The 25,558-nt window shown below is 51.3% G+C and overlaps 1 protein-coding gene across 1 annotated transcript in view; it reads left to right on the plus strand.

Moving 5' to 3' along the window:
• Jph2 (junctophilin 2) overlaps window positions 1-24,801 on the plus strand; it is a 55,431-nt gene extending 30,630 nt beyond the window's left edge. The window contains exons 3-6 of the mRNA XM_055602181.1: window positions 19,321-19,439; window positions 20,977-21,701; window positions 22,297-22,391; window positions 23,138-24,801. Coding sequence (XP_055458156.1) covers window positions 19,321-19,439; window positions 20,977-21,701; window positions 22,297-22,377 — 925 coding nt within the window. The 3' untranslated portion in view covers window positions 22,378-22,391; window positions 23,138-24,801. The remainder of the gene's footprint in view (window positions 1-19,320; window positions 19,440-20,976; window positions 21,702-22,296; window positions 22,392-23,137) is intronic.
• The last annotated feature ends 757 nt before the right edge of the window (window positions 24,802-25,558 follow it).

The raw sequence follows: 25,558 nt of genomic DNA on the forward strand, positions 1-25,558 counted from the left end.
GTGTGTGTGTGTGTGTGTGTGTGTGTGTGTGTGTGTGTGTGTGTGTGTGTAAAGTGGATGGATGTTCATATGTGCGCACATGTGTATAGAGGTACATGTACATGTGGAAGCCAGAGGTGAGCCTTGGGTACAGTTCCTCAGAAGCCATCCGCCTTATTTTTTTGAGACAGGATCATTTATTGGTCTGAAGCTTGCTTTCAGGCTAGGCTGGCTGACCGCTGAGCCCTAGGATCCGGCAGTCTCTGCTTTCCCACTGCTGGAATCACAGGCATTTACCACAACACCTGGCTTTTTCACGAGGGTTAAAGTCCTGTTCTCATGCTTGCTGGGCTAGCACTTTACCAATTAAGTCAGCTCTGTAATCCTCACACGTGGCTGTTTTAATTAAACTGATTACAAGTTCCGATCCCTAGGGGTAGGGGCCATGTTTCAAGTGCTTGATGGCTGCCGTTTTGGATAGCGTAGGAATAAAACATGGTAACCGCTGGGAGCTTTGTTGGGCAGTGTCTTCCTGTGGCTTTGCAGGTCACTGCAGGCCATCACTGTTTACATACAGAACTGGGCACATGTCACAGGGTCCTTTCCTCACCTCCAAAGGTGTAGATGACTGAAGCCCGAAAGGCCAGAAAGTGCAGCCCCAGCCAAAGCCAACGCCAGAATATCTTTCCTACTGCCCCTGTTAAGCAGCCATTCGCTCACTCACTGCCTCTGCATGCACAGGAGCTCAGCACTGCTGGAGAATAACCGAGAGCAGCTTTGGTTGCCTTGGCCCTGGGATCTGATAGGTGAGGAGGCTTTCTGCCCTCCTGTGGCTTCTTTCTACAGGTCCTGGTTCTAACCCCTGAGACTTGGATCAGCCAGGTGGGCCATTGAGGCTGCCAGTGTTGCCTTCCCTGGGGCTTTTGGCCACTCCAGTACATCCTTGGTGGCACATTTCATTGCCTTTCCTCCTGCTGTCTTTAGAGTGTAGCTTTTATCCTCATACTTAAAGATGGTCACAGCATGCCTGGAGGTGAGAAGAGGAAGAAGAGAAAGATCAGACAGAGGCCATAGCTTCTGTTCTCGGGTAAAGACATCCCCCACCACTACCACCTTGGAGCTCACCCCATCCCTGGGGTCTGTGCTTTTTAGCCAGGTGCAAAGTTTTGCTCTGTTTTGTCCAAGACAGGGTTTCTCTGGGTAGCCCTGGCTGTCCTGGAACTTGCTCTGTAGACCCAGCTGGCCTTCGAACTCACAAAGATCCTCCTGCCTCTGCCTCTGGAGTGCTGGGATTAAAGGTATGTGCCACCACCGCCAGGTGCCAAGGTGTCTTTAGACAGATGGAACACTTCCCTGAGAACAACAGGCATCTGCCTGTGGGAAAGCAGGGGAACGTGGCTGAGCTGCTAATAACATCTGCCCCAACGTCTCTGCAGAGACCTAGATGTCCCTCGGATCTTCTGTCTCCAGTCTTCTGCACTCCTATGGGTGTGCCTTCAATATCCCTGGCTTCAAGTTTGCTTACGTTCTCTACCTCTGTGTGTGTGTTGTGTGAGGCACATTTGTGCTCAGGAATGCAGGCTTTGGGGTTGGGTAGCACTCGCGCCCTGCACAAGCTCTTTCCCAGAGCCTTGGTTTCCCCAGATGTGAAAGGTGGCAGAGGTGAACATGGTGTTTGCTGCTTAGGTGTTGTATGGGCACACTGAGACAAGCTGTGCACTGTGCTCATAAAGTTCTATCTGCCATCCCTGGCAGGGCAGCGGGGTTATTATTATAACCTTTATCTTCCTCCCGGTGGTACTGACTGCAGAGCCGGAGATTCCAGCACAGGCCGAGCTCTCTGGGCAAGCCCCCAGTGTTCCACACTTCCAGTAGTCACCCCAGAAAGAACCTGTCTCTTGCTACTTTGAGGAGGGTGTGGTGTGGGGCCACAGACAGGAGGGACCCCATCTCCAAAGCCACCCACGGGCAAACCATTATCCTTCCCCCAACTGGCTTCCTGCCTACCTGCTGAAGGGCCTATCCCATCAGCCCTGGCTTCACGCAACCCTATCTGGGAAGGGGAATTAGCACAAGGTCATGGCAGCTCGGTGTCTAAACTGACTTCTAACTCCACAGGGCTTTCTGTGGCTTGGGCTGAGTAGGGGAGCAATGGGACTCTGATCCCCAGGTCAAGGGTAGATGCCACAGAGTGTGTCCTCTGGAAAGGGGCTTGTGAGAGGCTCACTTGAGTGCCCTCCACCCTAGCTCAGTTCCCCCTTTAAGAGTCAACTGGAACAGACATATATATCACATACATATCATATATATACACATATGTATATGTATGTATCTTACAGAAACCAGGATGCCATAGCTTCTGTTCTTGGGAAAGGCAGCTCTCTCCCCACTTTGGGGCTTACCCCAGCCCAGGGGTCTGTGTTTTATAGCCATATTTCCCTTTTTATTGAACAAACAAACAAACATAGAACTATAGAACTGAGGCTGTAGTTCCGTGGTAGAGCATTTCCCTAGTATAAGCGAGGCCAAGTGTGTGAGCGAGCATGCACGCACGTGTGTGTGTGACATTTATTTGATCATAAACATAGCCTGCCTCGTCTTGTCTTTGTCTTGTTGCCGCCTCTGCATCTTGTCACAGACTACTATTGTTTGTGTTTCTGGGTTCCTTTCTGCAGGAATGTGAAACTGGAGCACAGAGACAGTTAATGCTGCTCAACCTGCTGTAAGCAAATGTGTATTTATAGACCTACTGTCTACTTGGTTGTTTTCATTTGTGTGTGTGTGTCCCACAGGTACGCAGATGCCCAGAAGAGAAAATCAAGTCCATAGATGGCCTCTGAGCCCCTAGACCTAGAGTTACAGTTGTTTATAGGCAATTGTGAGCCTTCTGATGTGGGTGCTGGGAACCGAATTCCCGTCCTCTAGAAGATCGGAGCCGTTTCTCCAGCCCCATAATTTATTCTTTCTTAAAAGAACGTATGTTATATGTATTGTTTTAAACTTTGGGGTTTTTTTTCCTTCTTTGCACTGCATATATTAGAGACCTGTCTGTGTTTGTTTTTTTTTTTTTTGTTTTGTTTTGTTTTTGTGAATAAATGCCTTTCTCAGGTGATTTTAAACTCCCATGTAGTTGATTATTTCTTGGGCAACTGTTGAATTTCTTGGGCAGCTGTGGAATGTGCTGTTTAAGTGTTGCTTTGCTGAGGGAGGTCATGCTGTGCACCCATCACTTCTCCCACAGGCCAGCAAACTTCTCGAGTAAACCTCCCGTAAGCACAGTTGTTGGATGCGGGGCTCTCTATAGGGGTGGTCCCATTCTAGCTTCTTTCCGAGTCATGTTTCGGTGGGAGGGTCTGCCCTTGCTTGAAGACACACTTTGGGTAACTTTGTGACTCTCAGTGGGATCTGGTTGCTCAGAGGTCTGTGGTCTCTGTTTGGTGTTCATATTCATGGGGAGAAACAACAATGGTAATGAAATTGATCCTTGAATCACTTCCTTGTTTGGCTTTTGCCACATCCCAACCTTGTGTAGCCACTGTAGCCATGGTGTCTCTGGAACACGACTTCAGCCCAGATAGGATTCTGGGGACCATCCCTGAGATGATGGGCTAAGCCAGGGTTTCCCAGAGGCTGGCTACAGCGGTACCTTCTCCAACTATGGCGTATCTACCTACCATTGAGATAAGTTGTCCCTTTCTATTTAAAAGTATTTTGAACTTCTTAAACCTAACTTAATTGTGATCAAAGAGTTTTATAAAACCATAAGTAAACATCGAGAAGCAGATTAAAGAAGTTAGCCAAAGGCAGAAAAATAATACAACAAGGCAAGATGGCACAAGAGCCATCCATTGGTTTACTCAAAGTCTTGAGGCTGTTGGCTGCTGAGTCTTCCATTCTTTGGAAGTTAGGGATGTAGCTCAGGGGCTGAGTGTAGGCTCTGGGGGCTTCTGGAGCACCCCAGAGTTAATAGGAAGGTTGAATTTGCAATAACAAGACAGACAGAAGAGAGAGAGAGAGCACAAAAGCACCAAATGAGATGTTTCTTATTGATGTGATCAAAGTGATTGAAATGGAACTGAATTTTTTTTTTCTTGTGGGTTTTTGAAACATGGTCTCACTTTGTAGACCAGGCTGGCCTTGAACTTGTGATTGTCCTGTCTATTGTGTTGGGATTAGTGAGTCGCCATCACTGGCTTAACTAATTTTTTTTAAAACTTTTTATTGGTTCTTTGTAGATTTCACATCATGAACCCCAATCATTCTCATTTCCCCACCCCTTTGTATGTGCACTCTCTTCTTGCAACCTTCTTCTCAAAAGAAAATAAAGTAAGACAGAGTAACAGTAATATAAAAAAAAAAATCTTGGCATGGAAGCTGTAGTGTGTCACATAGTACACCCTTTTTGTCCACACATCTTTACTTGCAGATGTTCATTGCAGTAAATTTTAAACCAAGCATGATGGCAAATGCATATAATCCCAGAGCATGAGAGGTGGAAGCAGGAGGACCAGGCGTTCAAAGCCATTCCTCAGAACATAGTGAATTTAAGGCCATCCTAGGCTATCCGAGACTCTGTTTAAAAAATAAATAAATAATAAATAAATAAATAAACAAACAAACAAACTAACATAAAGAAAGAAATGGAATCTTAACAATTCTATTTCATGAATGGCTTTAGACCATCAACCATTTTTTTCTGCCCCCACCAGGAGCATGGGACGGAATCAGCGTCCAGAGGGGCTGGGGAGATGCTCAGTGGTTTAACATTCATTCCTAGCACTCAAGTAAAAAGCTGGGCCTGGCTCCATGAGGAACTGTAAGCTAGCATTAAGAAGCCTTAGGACTGCTGGGGCTTGCCGATTGCCAGCCTAGCTCCCGGGGGACTCTGTGTGATGGAAACAGGGTGGAGAGAGGCAGAGTGCGACACGTGACGTCCTCTGCGTTGCACAGGAACATCGTGGACACATGCATAGACTTAGACATGCGCACATACCCCACCACACACACAAGAAAGGAAACACTGGCCTGAAAGATTTCTCCTGCCCCTCTCCCACTCTAAGGACCAGAGTGATAAGGGGCATAGGTATCAGTCTTTGTAAGGGGATGTCCTACAAGAGCTAGATTTATAAGGGCCTGTCCTCCAGGAACTGGGGTTTTGGAGGCTTTGGACAAAAGGAACCCAGTCTTTTTTTAGGCCTTGTATACAGCAGGCAGTCACAGTTATCAATTCTTAGGATTCTTGTGGAAGAAGGACAGATACTCAGACAAATGGTGTCTGCTAGAATCTCATCTGAAAATAGCAGCTGGGCCTGCTCAGATGGCTAGAAGAGCCCACAGAGTGGAAGGGATGGATGCAAAGCCACTTGGACTTCATCTTTTCCATCCCTTTGCTTGTACTAGATGAGAAACAAGCCCAAATGTCGAACAAACAGATCAGCACAAGTTTACTTCTTGGTCATGTAAAGCCCTTCTTCCATGTGACAATTCAGGGACCAGGATCTGTCTATCTGTGGCTCTGTTACCTTTGGCTATATGGCTCCTAAGATCACATTCTCTTCTGCTGGTAAAAAGAGAAAGCAGATACTAGTGGGGGGATTGTATTGGTTGGGCTGGGAAGAGCTAACTTATATTCTCTCACATTCTGTGGGCTAGAAACAGTCTCATGGCCTATAAGGGACCCTGAGAGAAAGACAAGATGTGTAACAGGGAGAAGTGGAGACTGGCTGGTGAACTGTTTGTTCGCCTGCCTCAGCTCCTTGGTTAATCTGGTGAGATACCATGCCTGAGATTTTCCCTTGGGTGCTGGGGATTCAACCCAGCAGGTCTTTGTGCCTCTGAGGCAAGTCCTTTATTGAATAAACTGTCTCCCCAGCCATTGAGCAAACTCGTGTAGACTTTGTCTCATTGGGTTTGGGGGCAGGCCCGCTTCCTTCTGTAAGAAGCAGGATCACAGATTCAGTGACTGGGGTGGATCAGGGACTGATTTTGGTGCTCAGTCCCCAGACTTATGTCCTCAGCCATCTTCCCCCATGCACCCAGCATGCCCCCCACCCCAGTCCACCTTTCTGCTCTTGCTCTACCTTCCTCCTTCCACTGAGTGCTCTCTCCCACCTGACTCGTTCCTATGCACATATCCTAGTCCTACCCAAGGCTCCATCGCTCCCCTCCACATCCTTCCCCATTGCTTAACTAGCCATTGTTGGTCACCAGGCATGAAATATGTTGCTTCTTTATCTTTTCCGGGTAGGACACCTCTTGCTATGCCAGCCCCAGGCCTGTGCCCTCTTGAGAGGCTCAGCAAATGCTTCTGACTTACTGTATCAAGTTCCTTAATTTTACTGGTTTTAAATGCCTTCATTGTGTGGGTTAGTTATCCTTCCAGGGAAATCTGAAAGTCAAGTCCGTTCCATCAAGCAGAACCTCAGCCTGTATGCACCTATTATGTGTTGGGCGCAGTGTTCACTGCTGCAGCTGTACACCTACTATGTGCTGGGCATGGCGCTCAGTGGCGCAGGGGTCACCTAGCTGCAGAGGCAGGGTCATCTCTGGCCTTAGCGGGCGTCCTGGTGTGGCACAGTCCCTAGCCCGGGGCAGTCCTGGGTGATTCTAGGTGTCAACCAGCTGTTTATGCTCTGATGGAATCATAAAGGCTCTGCTCCCTCAGATACTAAGATTTTGGGGTCTCCTCCATTTCACAAAGGGGAAACGAAGACACAGAAAGTAAAGTAACCTATTCGAGGTCGCAGAGCTAGGAAAAAGCAGGGTGTAGGCTGATGACAGGGCCCAGTCACTAGAGTTGTGGACAGGGGAGATGGCTAGTCAGATGCCTGTCACTCAAGAATGTGGACCTGAGTTCAACCCTCAGAACCCATATTAAAAAATAAATAAAACAAGGGGCTGGAGAGGTGGCTCTGTGTGGTTAAGGCACTCACTGCTCTTCCAGAGGACCCGGATTCTATTCCCAGGAAACACATGGTGGTTGATAACCATCTGTAACTCCAGTCCCAATGCCCGCTTCTGACCCCTGTGGGCACCAGGCGCACAAGCAGGGCATGTATATATACGTGTAAGCAAAACACTTGCACACCAAAGAGAAAAACTGAATAAACCTAATAAAAACAGACGGACAACAAAAGGGTGCAGCAACGTAGTTGTAATACCAGTTTGGGAAAAGGGGTGACAGGCAGAACCCCCGGGGCTCACTGGCCAGTTAGCCTAGCCTGCTCCAGGCCAGTGAGAGACCCTGTCTCAAAAAAGGTAGATGGCAAAGAGGGTTGTCCTCTAGCCTCTACAAGCACACATGAGCATTCACATGAATGCATGCACTCATAACATACGAGCCCACGTGTGCCCCCCCCACACACACAGGAAAGAAAAGGAAAGCCAATCAGCTAGTAAATAAATGTAATTTAAAAAAAATAAAGTTTAAAAAGGCGAGGGGGAGGGCTGGAATCCAGCTCAGGTGGCATCAGAGTTTTCCTGTTCAAACCCACCGTCAGCAGGGACCTCCGGGATTGGTCCCCTGACAGTGTGCTGCTCACGGTGGCTGCAGATTTTCCCGCATCCCATACACAGGGACTCATCACTGTAGCTGCTGAGCAGTTCTGTGGCTGAGAGGCAGTGACGATGGACATCTCTTGTGGAGCCTGGCACCTGGCATGGTCTGTACCGGTTTGTCACTAGGACAGCCTTTGGAACCAAAGCGTGATTTTTGGTTGTAGGTGTGTGTGTGTGTGGGGGGTCCCTCTCGAGCTTTTTCTTGCAGAGTCTCAGTGGAGGTGCTGGGAACCCAGCTCCCAGGCCACAGGAGAGCAATGGGACCTGCTTGGAATTCCTCCCAGAGTCCTCATCAATTTCCATCCACTTGGTGTGTGTTGTGGGGAGTGCTGAGGCTGTGGTTGGTGCCGCTGGGGGCTTCTCTGGAGAAAGCTGGAATGCCACAGCTGAGCCCCACCTGGGGAGGGGCTGGAGGCGAGGGCGGTGCTGAGCAGTGAGGGCTCAGCTGTCACATTCCTGGGGCTCAGGGAGAGCGCTCCTGGCTCCTGGGAGCCTTGTCCTTATTTAGGCAGGAGATGGCTGCTGACTTGGGTCTGCGGGATGCCACGGCCAGAGGGCTCACCCTCACCAGGTGGGTGGGGCAGGCTGAGCACAATCGCAGCTAAGTCAGCAAGCTCCGGGGCTGACATCCCAGGAGACCCAGACACCCCAGGGTGGCAAGTTCAACCCTTGCGGAGACAAAGCACCCTGTCAGCAAAAAATAGCAGCTACCATTTGTGGGAGGCCCGCTGTGCCAGGCACCACAGTAAGTCAGCCTGTGAGCCCGAGGGGCCTCTCCGGTTCAAAGCTGTGTGGCTTGCTGCCCATTCCAGGCAAGCACTCAACCCCTGAGCTATGGCCCCGGCCCCTTCCATCTTCTTACGATGGTGGGAGTCACAATGGAATGCCAGGCTTGCCCCTTTCCTGCTGGAGTGGGGGGCTGGCTTCCCAGCCTACCCACCTCTTAGTGAAGATTGTAAGCCAGAGAGCATGACACTCTGTTATAAGTTTATAACCAAGCGGGGTCCATCCCTTTAGGCAGATCTTGTTTGTTAGAGCAAATCACCAGAGTTAGCATACATTCAAAGGGAGGGAATTACACAAGGGCATGTCCTTCAGGAGCCATCTGAGAAATCTGCCTGCTACCCTCATTTTCCAGGAATGCCCAGGCAAGTTAAGCGATTCGTACAGGTCACACAGCTAGGAAGGGTGGGAGTCTGAGATTCAAATCCAAATGTCATGCTCAGAGTCCATGATCTTAATGTTCATGGCTCAGTTGAGCCTTTTTGTGTTCACAGTCCCATTGGCAAACCAGTACAGGCATGGACACACCAGGAAGGCAGACCTCAAAACAAATACATCCATATCCATACGACATTGCATGGTGGTTTCTGAATGCTGTTGCTTCAAGGGTTACTTTTGCAGTCATTCATAAAATCTCATTTAAAAATTGGAAATGTGGGCCAGGTGTGGAGGCTCTAGCCTTTAACCCTTAGCACCAGGGAGGCAGAAGAAGCAGAAGAAGCAGGCAGGATCTCTGTGAGTTCAAGGCCAGCCCAGTCTACATAGCAAATCATAGGACAGCCAGGACTACATAGAGAGACCTTGCCTCAACAGAACAAGATGAAATAAAAAAGAGTGCTTTTTAATTTTTTTTTTTTTTTTCTGCTTGGGCTGGAAACTGAGGCTTGGCACATATCCTGTCACTCTACCTCAGCCCATGAGTGAATTGTTGTGAAAGGGAAGTTTCCTGAGTGGCTCTGAAGACCTCTGTCCTTTGCACAGCTGGCTCTCCAGGTCCATGATCCCCTTCTCTGGCTCCTCCAGTTGCCAAAGCGTGGCTCAACCCTGGTATATCTACTAGGAACTACTGGCCCCACAGTACAGCCTCCTCAGGGGAGGTAAGGGACCTTGCTGGTGACCACCTGTTCTGGAGCCCCTCAGACAGGCTTCGAGGATGTGGGGTCATCACAATGATCCTGGAAGGAGAGATTGGCTTAAGGCCATTTTCAGTTGATGGCTGTTCTGGACTGTGACTGGAGGTGAAGTACTGGGAATAGACGCGGCACACTCGAGGGCCTTGGTGCTGGGGATCTGAGCTCAGCGCTGGCCCACTCTGGCTCTTTCTAGCTGCAATCCTTAGGTGAATGGATTTCTGTGCCAGCATGTCTTCTGCAGGGACCTGGGGTGTCTCAAAGATGAATGTGGTCATAATAGTTGTAGCTTCCCATTGCTGCTACAACCAACGACAGCCAACTTGGGACTAAAGATTCTTTCTTTTTATTTCTGGAGCTGAAAGGTCTGGGAACACCACTGGGCAAAAGGCAAATGTTAGCAGGGCTGGTTCTTACATCATGCTCTGGGGAGAGAGCCCATGTGTTGCTTTCCAGCTTCAAATGGTCATTATCCTGACGCTTGGCTCTTGGCCCTTCCTGCGTCCTTAGGGCACAGCACACCCCAACCCCTCCCCCGCTGTCAGTCCTTCCTGCGTGCCTCTATTGTACTGGCGATTACATGTAAGACCTACCTAACCCAACACAGCCCCCATCTCACCTCTGCCAGGCTTGTACTCCACTTAAGGGGACACTCATAGGTTCCTGTGATCACGAGGTGGAGCTTTGGGACTATTTTTCAGCCATCTGAATAGGACAAGTGGCTGGGATGTAAAGGGCCCACTCAACTAAGGCTGGAGGGAGTGTGTCTCCATTCATCCTCCCAGTCCCCCGCTGGAGCAAATTCTGTTCAGGAGGCTCCTCTTGTAAGCAGACCATCATTACATAAGACATATGTAGTCTGGAAGCCGGCCCCTTCATCCTGCAGGATTTAGGAAGAGTTTCCACGGTGGGAAGGCTCTGCATAGGGACTGGGAGCAGGTAGCACATAGACTTTGAACCCACACCCCCAGTGCCACCTCTGGTGCCCTCTTTAAACGGAGGGCATCCATATTCAGAAGTTGCAAACACCAACATGAGATCTGCTCTGTGCTGGTGTCTTGGTTACTTTCCTAGCTACTGGGGTAAAACAGCCCAATAAATGCAAATTGAGGGAGAAGGGGTTTGTTTTGGCTCACACTTTGAGAGCACAGGCCATCATGGAGGGAAGTCCAGGCAGCAGGAGCTTGAGGTGACAGGTCATATGGCATCCACCGTCAGAAGACAGAAAGATGAATGCTTGTGCTCAGCTCACTTCCTCTTTTTTATGAAGTCTGGAATCAAGCGCAGGGAATGGGGCCACCTACGGTAGGCAGGTTTCCCCACCACAATTAACCTAAACAAGATCATTCGCTACAAGTGTGCTGAGAGGTTCCTCTTCCACATGGTTCTAGATCTCATCCAGTTGAAAACTGAGATTAACCATCATAACAGAGCCCATTCCAAGTGGTTTTTGTATACTGCTTGGCTATATAATTCAGCAAATCTACGTTATGACTCTAGGACTGTTTATATCACCATTTTCCAGATGGACAAAATCAAGGCACAGGAATTTTAAGCCACCCAGTTTTACACCTGTGCTCCTAACACCCCAAACACTAACATATGAGCAGCAAGTTTTTCTTTATAGAACTACTTACTTTCTAATTTTTATACGACGTATTAATATCATTTTATGATAGATAATATTTATAAATTATATCTTTATAATTCAGAATATAGAAATAAAGAAATAAACTTACATATATTGTAAAATAGAAATAAATAACATGCCAGCAATGACCATGTAACCTGTCCAGTGGGCTTTCTCCTCCAGCAGCCTTTCATTCATTCTACTCTTAAGACTTTTCACCTTGTCTTATCTCTTCCCCCAGACTCTTCATCTTTCCAGAGCAGGGGCCATGTATGGCTCAACTTTCACTTTAATAATCAATGGGTAAGTGACTTGACTTCTCTCTTCCTCAGTTTTCCCACCTGTGAAATGGTGACAGAATCTTAGAAGTAGCGTGAACCCCTAATCTATTCATCTTTTTTTTTCTTTTCTTATCAGAAGCAATCCTCACATCTCTAAATAGGAAGATGAAAACTGTAAAACACATGGAAGGAAATCTTTGTGGCCTTGGTTTAGGCACAGACATTCTTAGATAGACACCAAAAGTCCAGATAACAAAAGAAAAGGGTAACTGAACCTTGTTACAACGTGAAACTTCTGTGTTTCAAAGAGTGCCATTAAGAAAGTAAAAAGTGCCGGGTGGTGGGGTGGTATAACACTTGGGAGGCAGAGGCAGATTGATCTCTGTGAGTTCGAGGCCAGCTGTCTACAGAGCGAGTTCCAGGACAGCCAGGGCTACATAGAGAAACCCTGTCTTGATGGGGGATGGGGGGGAGTTGGCTAGCTGATTTAGTAACTGAGTTGCTTGTGTTGTAAGCCTGGGACCTGGGTTCAGTCCCCAGAACCTGTGTAAAAGTGGAAGGGGAAAACCCACTCTAGTCTGTTTGTCTGTTTTTGGGTCTCTCACTGAACACAGCGCTCACCAGTTTGGCTGGAGTGGCCATCCATGGAGCCCATGGATCCATCTGTCTATGCCTTCCCAGTGCTGGGGCTACAGATAGATGTCACTGAGCCTCGTTTTTAATGTGGGTGCTGGGAATCCAGACAGTGTTTCAACGGCACCGTCCCAAGCAAGCCCTCTTGCCTGCTGCTTAGCTGACTATCTCAATGACTTGTTTCCCGCTATAGGGTGGGGTGTGTGTCAAGGACACCGGTGGACAAGATGGCTGGATCCCTAGAACACGACTGCACCCCATAATATTCCTGCCTGGTACAAACAGGGCACAAAGTGCTTAAAGGTTAGCCAAACGAACGTCAGTGACCTTGGGAGAAACGGGAACATTTGCTCCTACGTTAGAACAGAGGACTGCAGACCTTTCTGTAACAGACCAGAAGGGACATACTTATGGCACTGCTCATCATCCCGTCTCCATGGCAACCGCCTAACTCCAGACAGTACACAAATGAGTGGGTGTGACTGCACTGCATTAAAGCTTTATATAGACACTGAAATTTGAATCCCAGACCACTTCCACATGTTAGAAAATATTACTCCTTTGGGTTTTTTTTCCCCCTCTCCAACCACTTAATAAAATAACCATTTTTAGCCAGGGTGGTACAAAACCAGTCAGGGGCTATATTTGGCTGAGCCTGGCACTAACTTTGGAGGGGTTCAGGGGTGTTCTATTAGCGGTGTGTTTGAGAGGCCTTGAGTAGTGCCTGCCTCATAATAGACACTCCACAGAGTTGTAGCAAGTGGATGGACCAATGCATTGATGTGGGTCCTGAGCATGGAGGGAGGGGTGAGCCTTCCAGTCTGGAGATCAGGCCAAGCTAAGACCTGGAGTCAGAGTGCATCTCCTTAGGGACCCAAGAAGACTGGCTGGAATTAATCAGCTAGGGATGAGGGAAAGGAGGTACGGGGGATGGAAGGGGGGCAAATGCTCCCCAAGGTGTCTGTGCTGAGTGATGGCGCTGCACCATTCCAGAACTACCAGCCTTATTTTTAACCCAACTGCTGAAAGATAATCCGAAAGCCACCAAGAAGAGCGTCTTCTCCCTGCCCCTCCCCTTGCCCCAGTTACTGCTCTCCTCCCTTACCCCCCTCCCCACCAGGCACACCACCATCCTAGAAGACCCTCACCCAGAGGCCTTATTTGAATCTAGGGGGTGGTCATAGAGAAGGAAGTGGCCCTGGGTCTCTTATTACAGGCTGGGGAGGGTCATGGGTGCTTAAAGACTGCCATCCAAGGCTCCCCCCCCCCCCAACAACAGCAGGCTTGGGGACAGCCTAGGAGGGAGCTGACCTCAGCTCTGTGGACACTTGCTTCTCAACCTAGAGTCAGCAGCAGGGGGGCAGAACAGCTTGGTGTTGGGGGTAGGGGCAGAGGTCACTCCCATTCTGAGTCAGTGGGTTTCTGGTGTAGCTTGAGAAATTTGCGTTTCTGATGAGCCCCGGGGGCGATGATGTTGGGCCTGTGTGATGGTCAAGTCCACCTGCCGTCAGGTTGCCTGGCACACCGTGTGAAGGCTACCTTGATCTGTGTGTGGTAATCAGCCCTAGTGCAGCGGCCTGAAACATGCTTTGTCGCACAGCTGGGCTACATTTAGAACATGGTTGGAAGCTCACAGAAGGTGAGGCCCTCAGGTGTTGGGACGTACAAGTTCTCTGGACACACGTGTAGGGCAAGTATGGGAAAGGAAGATGCAGTGGGAGACTTAAGGACAGGGAATGAGGGTGTGGCTGGCTTGGGGAGCCTGCGTCTCCCAGCAGATGCAGGGAGAAAGGCTGGTAAGGGGCTCTCCAGCCAGGCTGTGGGGTGGACAGAGGCGGTGTGTCCTGCCATCACCGAGGCCCTCATGCCTGAGACAGTGTGGCCACTTCCATCTCCACGCCTGTGCCGGCCGCCCTGGCGACAGTGCCCAGGATCCTCCAGGACTCCGGGTGCAGGCTGCCAGCTTCCCAAGGCATCAGAAAGGAGAGGCCTTCAGCTCATATGACCAAAAAAGGGCGTCTTCTCGGCCTGGCATTTCTCCTTCCCCCCACCTGAGGTTTCAGGTTCGCAGAGAAGCACTCCACGGACACAGGGCTTTTTCTCACACATACCCACACACAGGTCAGACTGAGCAGGGGGTGACTTGCCTACCACTCTGTTCTGATGTCAAGAATGTCTTCTGGCCTTACCCACCACCACCATCACCTGCGTAGATTGTCACCATGATGTGGGGGGAGCACTTCCCACCTGCTGCTCATTTCACCTTTCAGAAACTCTGCAAGGGGAGGATTATGGTTTCCACCCTCCACCTGAGGAAACTGAGGCACAAAGACGAAGCCCTATGCCTGAGAACTCTGGAGTCCTAGAGGGATTATCCTGGGCTAAGTGAGAGACCAATTTAGTCTTTATTTAAATTAGTCTTCCTTATTTGCTCATCTGGCATTTTTTTTGCATTAATTTTACTGGAAAATATCTTATTAAAATGTGATGGGGGGGGGACGCTGGGTATCTCAGCAGTTAATGATTAATCCCCTGAGGGCTGGAGGGCTGGTCCCCAGAATCCATGTAAATGCCAAGTGGACATGGCAGCACTCCTGTAATTCCAGTGTCAGGTTGTAGAGACAAGAGCCCAGAGCAAACTGCCTAGCAAGACTCAACAAAGAGACCCTGTCTCATGAGGAAGATGGAAGATGGACTGAGGATGATTCCCAGCATCAACCTCAGGCTTCCATATCCATGAGCACACATATGAACCCACACACGTGTGCCCCGACACACAAGCAAAACATATATACACATATGTACACGGCACACATACAAATGGGGAAAAAAAAAGTCAAAATGAAATTAAGCACGATTTGTCTTGTTTACTGAGCTCTTGGGCATCTGAGGGTCTCGCCTCACCTGAACCCACAGAGCCAAAGCAGGAGGGCAAAGCTGCTGTTGCAAAAGCCATGCCCGTCACCGTGACCTGTGAGTGCATGGGAACCTTTGTGTGTGTTCACGGGCTGATGCAGTCCCGAAGCAAACAGCAAAGAGATTGTGTGGCCTGGGAATCTGAGGCCTGTGTGGCTTGGAAGTCAGATCTGCTATTCCTTCCTGTGTGGAAGGCAAGCCTGCAGGAAGGCCCCGGACTCTAGGGAGCCAATGTGGTCGCTTCCTCACTGTGATCCTCGGGTGGCTTCTTCTGTTTTTTTCTCCTCTGGAAGGAGGGGTGATGGGATAACTTATACTACACAGAAAGATCAGGGCGTCAAGGCAGGCCACATCTGTGGAGTTCTTTGCAGCCTCCCACTACCCTGTGGTAGCTACGTTTTGCTCCCTTGAGCGTCAGCAGCTACACTTATGTAACAATTACCTTTCTGGCAGTTTTGAAGGTGAGAAAGGAGAGCACAACCCCCAAACAAACAGGCTCAGTGGGTGAATTCTTACCACACAAGCAGAAGGATCTGAGTTCGGGTCCCCAGAACCAGCTGGGCTTGGCTACCAACGGCTGTAACATCTACAGTGTGGAGGCAGGGTGAGTGTCAAGGAAGATGAAGAAGCTACTGAGGAAGACCCTCTGGCCTTTCCATGTGCCCTTACACGCACACATACCATATACCCCCACATACACTCACACAAATCTGGTTCATATGAGTTTAAGGGGACCCTTTCCCTGTGACCTACTGTGCACTCCGGAGACTGAGGAAAGCCACACGCGTGTCAGCTCTCTGAGGAACTAGCTCATCTATGGAGACGAGATAGCGCAGACTTGCAGGCTCTCTTCCCACCTCAGAGCCTCTACATGTGCGGTTCTCAACCTGTGGGCCGTGACTCCTCTGGCAAACTTTTATCTCCCCCCTCCAAATATTTACATCAGGATTCATAACGGCAAAATTATATGCACCCTTCCTTCTACCTGGCTCCTCCCGCCCTTCCACTTTTGCTTAGCCCAAGGGTAGCATTTCTTCAAGTCTTGAGTCCCATTCTGATTAAGCCTGAGCCTCCCCCAGCAGACAACCCCACAGACTCTACGCCAGAAGTCTTGTACATGTTCCCAATACACCCTGCTTAGGCACACCTCACAGCTGTGGCCTGATGGTTCTGCCCCTCGGAAGGCTCATACGCCTTTCTATGCCTCAGTTTCCTCCTATGTAAAATGAGGGGCGGGGGCAGCAGCTTCCTAGGGCATTCTGATGGTTTCCAAGCTACCCTCATAACTCCTCAGAACACTGCCTGCTCTGCGGTATGCAGGGCTGCTACCAGGGTGGGCATTGCTCTTCTGTTAGTCATGGCGAACTGGTGCCAACAGCTGATACAAATACCTCTCCAATGTCAAGCGTGCAACATGACAAATGTGTAAAGTTTGTTCTTGTAGCATTCCAGTGTGGGACGGCAGGAAGAGTCTTCCCTCTGCACACTGACCAACAGGCCCAGGACCTCCACAGAAATAATTCTTCTTCCCCCTCCTCCTCCTTTTCTTCAGAATTTTTTCTTTTATTTATTCTTCTCTCATACGTTACAACTTGATCGCAGTTTTCCTCCCTACGCCCACCTCCCCTTTTCCCCAGATCCCTGCCCCCTTCACCTCCCCTTAGGAAAGGTCTTCCAGGGACATCAGCCAAATACACCAGAACAAGCTACAGTAAGACCAGGCACTTATTCTCACATCAACTCTGGATGAGGCAACCCAATAGGAGGAAAAGGGTCCCTAAGGCAGATAAAAGAGTCAAAGACAGCCCCTGGTCCCACTGTTAGGAACACAAGAACACTGAGCTACACAGCTGTATCATATATGCAGAGGACCTAGGTCAGACCCAGATAGGCTCCCTGATCTCTGTGATCCCACTTGAGTCCCGGCCAGTTGGATCTGTGGGCCGAGTTCTTATGGTATCCTTGATCCCTCTGGCTCCTCCAATTCTTCTTTGACCCTCCTCTGCAGAACTCCCTGAGTTCGTTTGTCCTTCCTTCCTTCCTTCCTTCCTTCCTTCCTTCCTTCCTTCCTTTCTTTCTTTCTTTCTTTCTTTCTTTCTTCCTTCTTCCTCTTTTTCTCCCTCCTCCCCACCTCCTTCTTTCTCTGAGACAGGGCTTCTCTTTGTGATCTTGCTGTCCTGGAACTCACTCTGTAGACCAGGCCAGCCTTTAACTCACGGAGATCTGTCTGTCTCTGCCTCTGCCTCCCAAGTTCTGGGATTAAAGGTGTGCACCACCACTGCCTGCCTTCTGAATTTCTTTAAATAAAATATTTTTATCGGTTATTTTTATGTGTATGGGTGTTTCGCACCATGTGCCTGCATTGCCCACAGAGGCCAGAAGATGGGGTCAGATCCCCAAGACGGAAGTTATAGATGGTTGTGGGCTGTCATAAAGGTTTTGATCCAGGTTCAATTCCCACCCAGCTCCAGCGCTCTTCATTGCTGAACCATCTCTCCAGCTCTTCCACTGCACTTCTTAACTTGCAGGTCATCAGGGATTTTTGTGGATAGGATTTTCCTTGCCCCTAGAAACACGGCCTGTGGTAGCAATTGCCAAACTAGTGATGCTGAGAAAATGCCCTCGGAGAGGGGGTAGGGAGAAGCAGACACATAGGAAAGGAAGGGGGTGAGCAAAGACAGAGCATAGGGGATTGTGGGCTGTGCATTGCGCCTTGGGGTTGTGGTGGTCATGGAAGGAGTGGGCTGGCGTCATCCTGTGTGGTAGAGGCTCTCTGGGGCTGGGGAAATGGCACTTTCACTTTGAATACAGTAGCGTTGCTGGCTGGCTGCAGTTCTCCAGGGTTCCACGGAGTCATGGGCAGCTAGTACTCACAGCAGCTAGGGCAGTTGCATTTGCTCCAGGAAGGGGCTGGGCCAGGTACCCAAACTGTCCATGCACGTGTGAACTGGAGTTCAGCATTTTCTTCAGTTCTGGGAATAGATAGTCATAGGAATACTTGCTGTATCTGTGGCTTTGTCTCTAATAGAAATCACGGGTTTTAATGACACAAGTGCTATGATTATAGATTTGAGACCCTATATATATCTCCAGACCCTTGATAGATATTTTTAAAGAATATATGTGCTGGGTTGCAGTGGTGCATGCTTTTAATCCTAGCAGTCAGGAGGCAGAGGCAGGCAGATCTCTGAGTTCAAGGCCAGCCTGGTCTACAGAGCAAGTTCCAGGACAGCCAGGGCTACACAGAGAAACTCTGTCTTGAAAAACCAAACAAACAGACAAAACCAAAAATCCATGTATGCTATATCATGAATGTGTTAATTTTTTAAAATTGTATGTCTGTGTATGGATACATGCATGTGAATGTAGGTGCTCAAATCGTCCAAAGAGGGTGTTGGATGCCCTGAAGCCAGAGTTACAAGCAGTTGTGAGTCACCTGATGTGGGTGCTAGGAACTGTACTTGGGTCCTCTGGGAGTATACTTTTAGCCACTGAGCCGTCATTCCAGCCCCATAGATTTGTTCTTTCAAATATTTTAAGTGTGTCGATTCAGCTGCAGCTCTTCACAGCCCTATCTACTTTGTGTATTTTAAAACCTTATTGATATTATTGTTGCGTGTTTATGGTGTGTGTTTGTTTGCAGGAGGTCACAGGGCAACTTTGTGGAGTTTGTTTTCTCCTTCCACCTTTACATGGGTTCACAAGATTGAATTCTAGCCTTCAGGCTTGCTCAGTAAGCACTTTTACCTGCTAGGCCATCTTGCCTGTCTCTTACCTTGTGAAACTAAAACGTTCTGCCGACGTGATGGTGCATGATTTTACATCCTGTACTCCAGAGGCAGAGGCAGAGGCAGAGGCAGAGGCAGAGGCAGAGGCAGAGGCAGAGGCAGAGGCAGATGGATCTTTGGGAGTTCAAGGCCAGCCTGGTTTACACGTGAGCTCCAAGTCACCCAGGGCTACATAGTGAGACCCTGTCTCAATAACAAGACAAAACATTGAGTAGAAAAGGAGACCATAGGCTTCATCAGTCAGTTGAAGGAGGGAGAGAGGATCTATGACATGAAAGAGGCTAAAAAGCCTGTGCTGGGGTGACCGCCTCTTCTGTATTCAACCAGCAACAGGGGAAAGGGCTTTACTGATCAGACCTGGAAATAACATACATACATAAGGTCATCCCAGAATGCACTGGGAAGAATGTCGTCATCTGATCATATCTAGCTGCAAGGGAGGCTGGGGAATGTAGTTGGTGGATACCTAGAGACCAGAGGACTGAGCTGGGGAGTGCGGAGTAGTCAGGGATAGAGGGCTGTAATACTCATTGGCATCCCAAGAAAGACTCTCGTCTCGCTGTGTCTTGAGGAGGATGGGGAGAGGCCTAGATTCTAAATCTCCCACCATATTGTCTCCTTAGGACAAGCCATGCCAAAGCCAAGGCCGAGGCAGCAGAACAGGCTGCCCTGGCTGCCAACCAGGAGTCCAACATTGCCCGCACGTTGGCCAAGGAGCTGGCTCCAGACTTCTACCAACCAGGTAGGGCCAAGCAGGGGTGGGGTGGGCAGAGCAGTCCCAGGGTAGGTCCTTTTCCTCCTTTGCTACAGGAGGAAAGGTTGGGGGGGGGGGCTAAGTTTGGAACCCGTGGGTGTGGTGCAAACAGGATCTGAGACGATCCAGGGGCTCACGAGGAGGGCACACATCGTTATCTCTGTGCTGGCCTGGGGCCGGGATAGCTGAGGTTCCAAACTGAGCATGGGTTCCACCCCGGCTTGTCTCCTGTCTGTCCTCTGGGCAGGGCAGGTGAGGGGGAGCTGGTGACGCTGAAATGAGGAACAAGTCTGTGGTGCACGGGAAGGTCAAAGGGCTCTCTGCAACATCCCAAGGTTTGTGGAGAGTTGATCAGGAACTGCCTGTGTGACAGGCACCAGGCTGGGCTCTGGGGACAAGCAGCTGGGACCCAGAATCAGGAAGAGTCTCACAGGCAGCTTTGGAACACAGACTCATGTGTTTAAATTTTCACTTGCCGCCCGCCAGCTTGTCTGGAAAGGTCAATGGTGAACGCTCAGCTCCTGATCTGTGATGTGGGTACAAGAACAGTGCCTGCTTTCTGGGCATGAACTAAGTGCATGGCATGGCCGCAGCAAGCTTGCGGCGACAGTGACTCCTGATCTCACACAGGGGATGAACGCTGGGCTGAGGGGTCACACTGGGGCCAGGCCAGGTCTGTGGACTCGACACTGGCTGGGCCCGTTCTTGAGTTCCTGATCCGGTGGGTCTGGGTGGAACCAGTGATTGACCACTTAATGAGGTCCAGGGCAGGCGATGGAGCGCCTGGAACGACCCTTTGAGAACTATTGCACAGGAAAGGCCGGGTGCTGGGACAGGTAGGCGGGGAAGGCGGGGCTGCAGGTCCAAAGACACAGAAACGGAATAGCGGAATAGCGAGGCACACAGGAAGCTGGAAGGTACGGCAGGCAGCAGGGGGTGGGTTGGGGAAAGAGACTCAGGGCCGGGACACGGCCTGTGCAGACTGGCGTTCTCAGCATCGGGGGGCGTTTAAAGTGAGCCACACAGTTAGAACCTTGGAAACAACATTCTGGCTGTGGCTCACAATCCGAAGTGACACTAGGTCTGTCTGCGCTGCAGGAGGTCCGTCTTCTAGTCACAGTGCTCCCCCTGCTGGTCACAGGAAGCACAACACTAGCCTGTATTGGGTGACCCTGGCAGTAGTGGGTTTCAAAAACAAGAAATCAATCAAACAAACAAACAAACAAACAAACTTATTTCAGTAGAATAAGTGTGACTAAGCTTATTTTTCAGACAAAAGGATGCAAAGGGACCAGTTAAGCGCATCATCTTGGCCCTTTGCTGTGCGATGCTGGGCTAAGGATTTAGCGTCTCTGGGTCTCCTTTTCCTCCGTGCTACAGAATTCACAGTCTCACCTACCGCACAGAGTTATTAGAGCTGACTCCTTCCACCAGAGTCTGAGTCTCAGTGCAGTGAGTGGTGGCAGCCGAGGCTACCCAGCAGGCCATGGGTTCGAAGCCTACCTCTCTCTCTTGTCCCCGGCAGGTCCGGAGTACCAGAAGCGTCGGCTGCTCCAGGAGATCCTGGAGAACTCGGAGAGCCTGCTGGAGCCCCCGGAGCGGGGCCCGGGCCCGGGCCTCCCGGAGCGGCCCCGAGAAAGCCCGCAACTTCATGAGCGGGAGACCCCGCAGCCCGAGGGCGGTCCCCCGTCTCCGGCCGGGACGCCCCCGCAACCCAAGAGGCCCCGGCCCGGAACGTCGAAGGACGGCCTGCTGAGTCCGGGCGCCTGGAACGGCGAGCCTGGCGGAGAGGGCAGCCGGCCCGCCACGCCGTCCGATGGCGCCGGCCGTCGCAGCCCCGCGCGCCCCGCCTCGGAGCACATGGCCATCGAGGCGCTGCAGCCGCCGCCTGCGCCCCCGCGGGAGCCCGAAGTGGCACTGTACAGCGGGTACCACAGCTACGCCGTGCGCACCGGGCCACCTGCGCTCCCGCCCCTGGAGGACGAGCCCGAGCCTGAGGTCCCCGGGTCTGACTCGGCTCCTCCGTCCCCCGTCTCGGCCACCACCCCAGAGGAGCAGCCCCCCGGGCCTCGAAGTCCCGTGTCCGCCACGCCCACCACGCCAGCCACTCTGGAGCCCAAGCCCATCGTCCCCAAAGCCGAGCCCAAGGCCAAGGCGCGCAAGACAGAGGCCCGGGGGCTGAGCAAGGCCAAGAAGAAAGGCCGGAAGGAGGTGGCTCTGGCGGCCGAGGCCGAGGTGGAGGTGGAGGAGGTGAGGCTGCGGGCGGAGACTAGGCTTGCAGCTCCGGGCGGGATTGTGTGCGAGCACGGAGTGGGGGTTACTTGGAGGACTGCAGACAGGACAGGGACCAGCCCCAGAGGTAGTGGGACACTGAGTGTGGCCTGACCCTCAGAGGGCTTGAACACTAACGCAGAGGAGTAGCGGCAGGCGGGAGCCTGAGCAGTAGCACCTGCGCATTCTGGCTGTCAGCCAGGGCACGAGCTACCTCTGTTCAGGACGCAGCAGTGAGGGCTTCCTGGGAGGAATGATCCCAACAGGGCTTGAGTTTCCGGCCTCTGTTGGGGTCCAGGAACCTAACACAGCAGCGGAGAGCGTTCCAGACTCCACTGTGCCCTGGATGGGGCTTGCCGTATGTCCTTTGGAGGCCCTGGAGGATCGGGCTAATTAGTTCCAAGAATTCCGATATGGACCAGGGCGCAGGATCCAACGGTGCACAAACCACGGATGCTTGTAGGAAGACTCTTCCAGAAGCCCCACTTTTCTGTCCAGCTTTGTGATCTGGTTGTGGGTAGGGGATGGGTCCAGCGGTCCTAGGGACTCAGGCAGCCATTCTTCATGCCTTCAGGTGCCCAACACTGTCCTCATCTGTATGGTGATCCTTCTGAACATCGGTCTGGCTATCCTGTTCGTTCACCTCCTGACTTGACCCTCGTCTGACAGGTATGGCTAGGACGCAGCCTGGAAACCTGGGCGATGGCACTTGGTACTGAGCGTGATCTCGTGGCTAGCCAAAGTCCACCCTCTAGTGCGCAGGCGTGAAACTCCTTGCACCTCCCCCTTACTCATCTGCGGCTTCCTCTTTGCACTCTTCCCTCCACTTTGACCCACCGCCACCTTCAGTTTTCTATCCTTCCACACGCCCTTAGCTGGTTCTGTTTTCTTCCCAGGGTAGAATCTGGATTTGGGCTAAAGGGCAGTGGCCCTCACTGGTGTGGGAGTGTGGGGACAAACCTTACAACCTGAGTCTCCGGAGCTTGGCCACACTGAATCTTGCTCGGCTCCCCAAGAGACCTCCTGCTTTGATCATGGCTTAGTGTGGGCTGGAGGTCTCTAGGCGGCCCCAGGAGGGAGGAGGTCCTCCTTCTGTCACGGTGGAATTAGCTGGCGTTGGTGTTAGCCTCATGGCTATAGCTCTGGGCTCTAATGCTGAGCTATGGAGGGTCTCTGTGTCACTGGACACCTGAGAGCCCTTTCTTCTGGCACTGATGACTTTGGGGTCCAGAGAATAGGACTGACCCAGAAGACAGCAGGGAAGGGATAGGCTCCAGTGGGCCAACAGCCAACAGGAGGGAGGCTCAAGGGCCTGCCTCTGGTTCCCTTGCAAAACAGAGGCCTGGTCCCTACCCCGCTGGTGGCTCAGCCTTGGTCACCAACTCCCTCTGCTGACTAGTGTTGTCTCCCTTCAGAGCCAGTTCCACTGAGGATGCCAGGACCTGCCTTTCTTCAATGCCAAGCAGGTGTCCCAGGGGGACTGTACTGTGGACCTGAAGCCTTGCTCACATCCACTCCATGGACGTTTAAGGAGGCCTCCTGTGAGCCCATGCTGGGTGCTGGGGTGCCAGAGGAAGAGAATGTCTAGGCACCCTCCAGGGCAAAGGATGTCCTGAGGGAAGAGCCCTGGTCTCCTGAGCCCCTTGACCTTTTCCTGTACCTGACCTCGGTCCTGTCTCACCTTGCCCTGTCTCCCTCCCCTGGGCTTTTGTGTGTTTTGAGAGATGTCACCTAAGCAAGATACATATCTCTCCCTCTTCCTCCCACCCTATCCCCAACCCAGTCCTCTGGCCGATGGCTGAAGGCCACCCAGGAAATCGAGGGGTGCAGAAGTCCCTTGGGTAGTGAAGGGGTGAAGACTCTTGGGTAGTGCAGTCCTTCCCAGCCCATGATGCTCCAGAGTTCACAGGGTTCTAGGCGGGGGGAGGGCAGTGTAGGAAATGGAGAAGCCAGTTGAGTATACCAGCATGTAATAGTCTGTATCCTCCCACCAGTCCAGTTGGCATCCCCTAGGACCAGTAGCAGGGGAGACCTGAGCATCTGAGCCTTTGGCTGGGAAGCCACCTACAGGGGTCTGGGATTGGGTGCTATGAAAGAAGGCAAGGCATGTTAGTGATGGCCCCTGATTTTGAGTGTGCCCGAGCCTGAGCCTGGGGTTCATTTTAGATCACTGCTGTGCCCTGGGTCATTTTGTAGGAGCCCTGGCCCTGAGAGCTACAGCTACGAATTGGCTTATCCCTGTCCCCCACCGAGGCCACTGTGGAATCAGGGGAGCATGGCCCAGAAGCCTGTGGAAGTCAAAAGGGGCCACATCCCTGGTGCAGGTTCTCTAGCAGAGGCAGGAGACAAACATCATGCAAGAAGACGGGAGGAAGTCCGGGCTTCAAAGGGTGCAGCCTTTGCAGTAATGAATCGTGCTTGGCAGACAGTTTGCTTGCATGCACTCACTTAAAGAAGTTTGCACCACACTGAGTCTGGGCCCTCGGGCTTGGGAGCAGTTTGGCAGCCCAGGACTAGTGGGTCCCTATTCCCGGGAGGGTGCAAAGGGTTTCTAGGCCCCTCAAGTTTAGGGAAGATGAAGCAATGGCATCCAAGCTGAGTCGGAGGAAGCTGCTGATACTCTAGACTCCATTTCTTTGGGCTCTTGGATTTGGGCCTGGAAGCCAGACCTCCTCCCAGAGCAGCCTTTGACGTGGATATTGGAGGTCATCTTCCTTTTCTTCTCAGTCTATGGGCACCTTCTCCTCCAGCGTCCCGGCACGGCTGGGGCTCGGTTACTTGGTTGGAATGGCTTTTCTACTGAGAGGAGCCTGCAGATGTTCCTGTGCTGGCCAGTGTGGGCAGGACTTTGCTTCTGGTTGGGTTTTCCTGGATTCTAGGGAATGAGGGGGGTGGGTGAAGGTTACTCAGGAGTGTCAGGCCCTACGCCTTGGTTTGGAGGTCATTGCTTTACTCTGGGTCCGGTCCAGCCCTCAGGACAAGCTTGTGACTGTCAGAGCTATCAGGGCTGTTTTAGGGTATATGGGATGAGGGGTTAGGGTTCAGGATGCTACTTCTGTGCCAAAATAAATCTGCATCTGCTCACAGGTTCAACTGTTTTGTGGTGTTTGCTTGTGGATCCATGATGAAGGGCGAGGGCTGCTGGGTGAAGGGCACAGGGAGAGACCGGGGGATGGCTGGTCCTCCTACCTCACATCCTCTTTCTAAAGATGCTCCCATAAAGCACGGAAGGGTAGCCGAGGGGCCCCCAGTCCGAAGAAGGGGTCCAGGACCATGCATCTCTTAGCTTGTGGCAGCAGTAAGAGTCTGCCCTTTGGGGCGGAGACCCTCTGGACCCCAGTCCTGCCTTAGATTCTTTATGTCTGGGGCTTCCATTTCATTATCCCATCTATAAAGCAGAGGCAAGCCTGCCTGACTCCTGGGGTTACCAGGAGGGTTACATTAAGGACAGAAAGGGTCTAGAGGGTTGGATCAGTGGGACAAGTGCCGTGCAAGCATGAGGACTTGAGTTTGGATCTACAGAATCTACCCAAAAGTGGAACGCGGCAATGTGCACCTATAACTCCATGTCTCGCTGGCCGGCCAGCTTAGCTTAAACATGGTGCGCTCCATGTTGAACAAGAGATTCTGCTTCAAAAGATACAGCGGCGAGGTAATCGACGTAGGCATCCTGATGTCAGCCCCTGGCATCCATGTGACCCACAAGGCAAGTGCACAGCATTTACACATTCTTCCTCCCCTGCCTCTCTTACACACACACACACACACACACACACACACACACACACCCCACACACACACACAACAAAGTTTATGTAGAGTCCAGCTACAGAAAG

Source organism: Psammomys obesus, unplaced genomic scaffold, assembly GCF_907164565.1.
Source record: "Psammomys obesus unplaced genomic scaffold, mPsaObe1.curated_primary_1811, whole genome shotgun sequence".
Classification (NCBI taxonomy): Eukaryota; Metazoa; Chordata; class Mammalia; order Rodentia; family Muridae; genus Psammomys; species Psammomys obesus.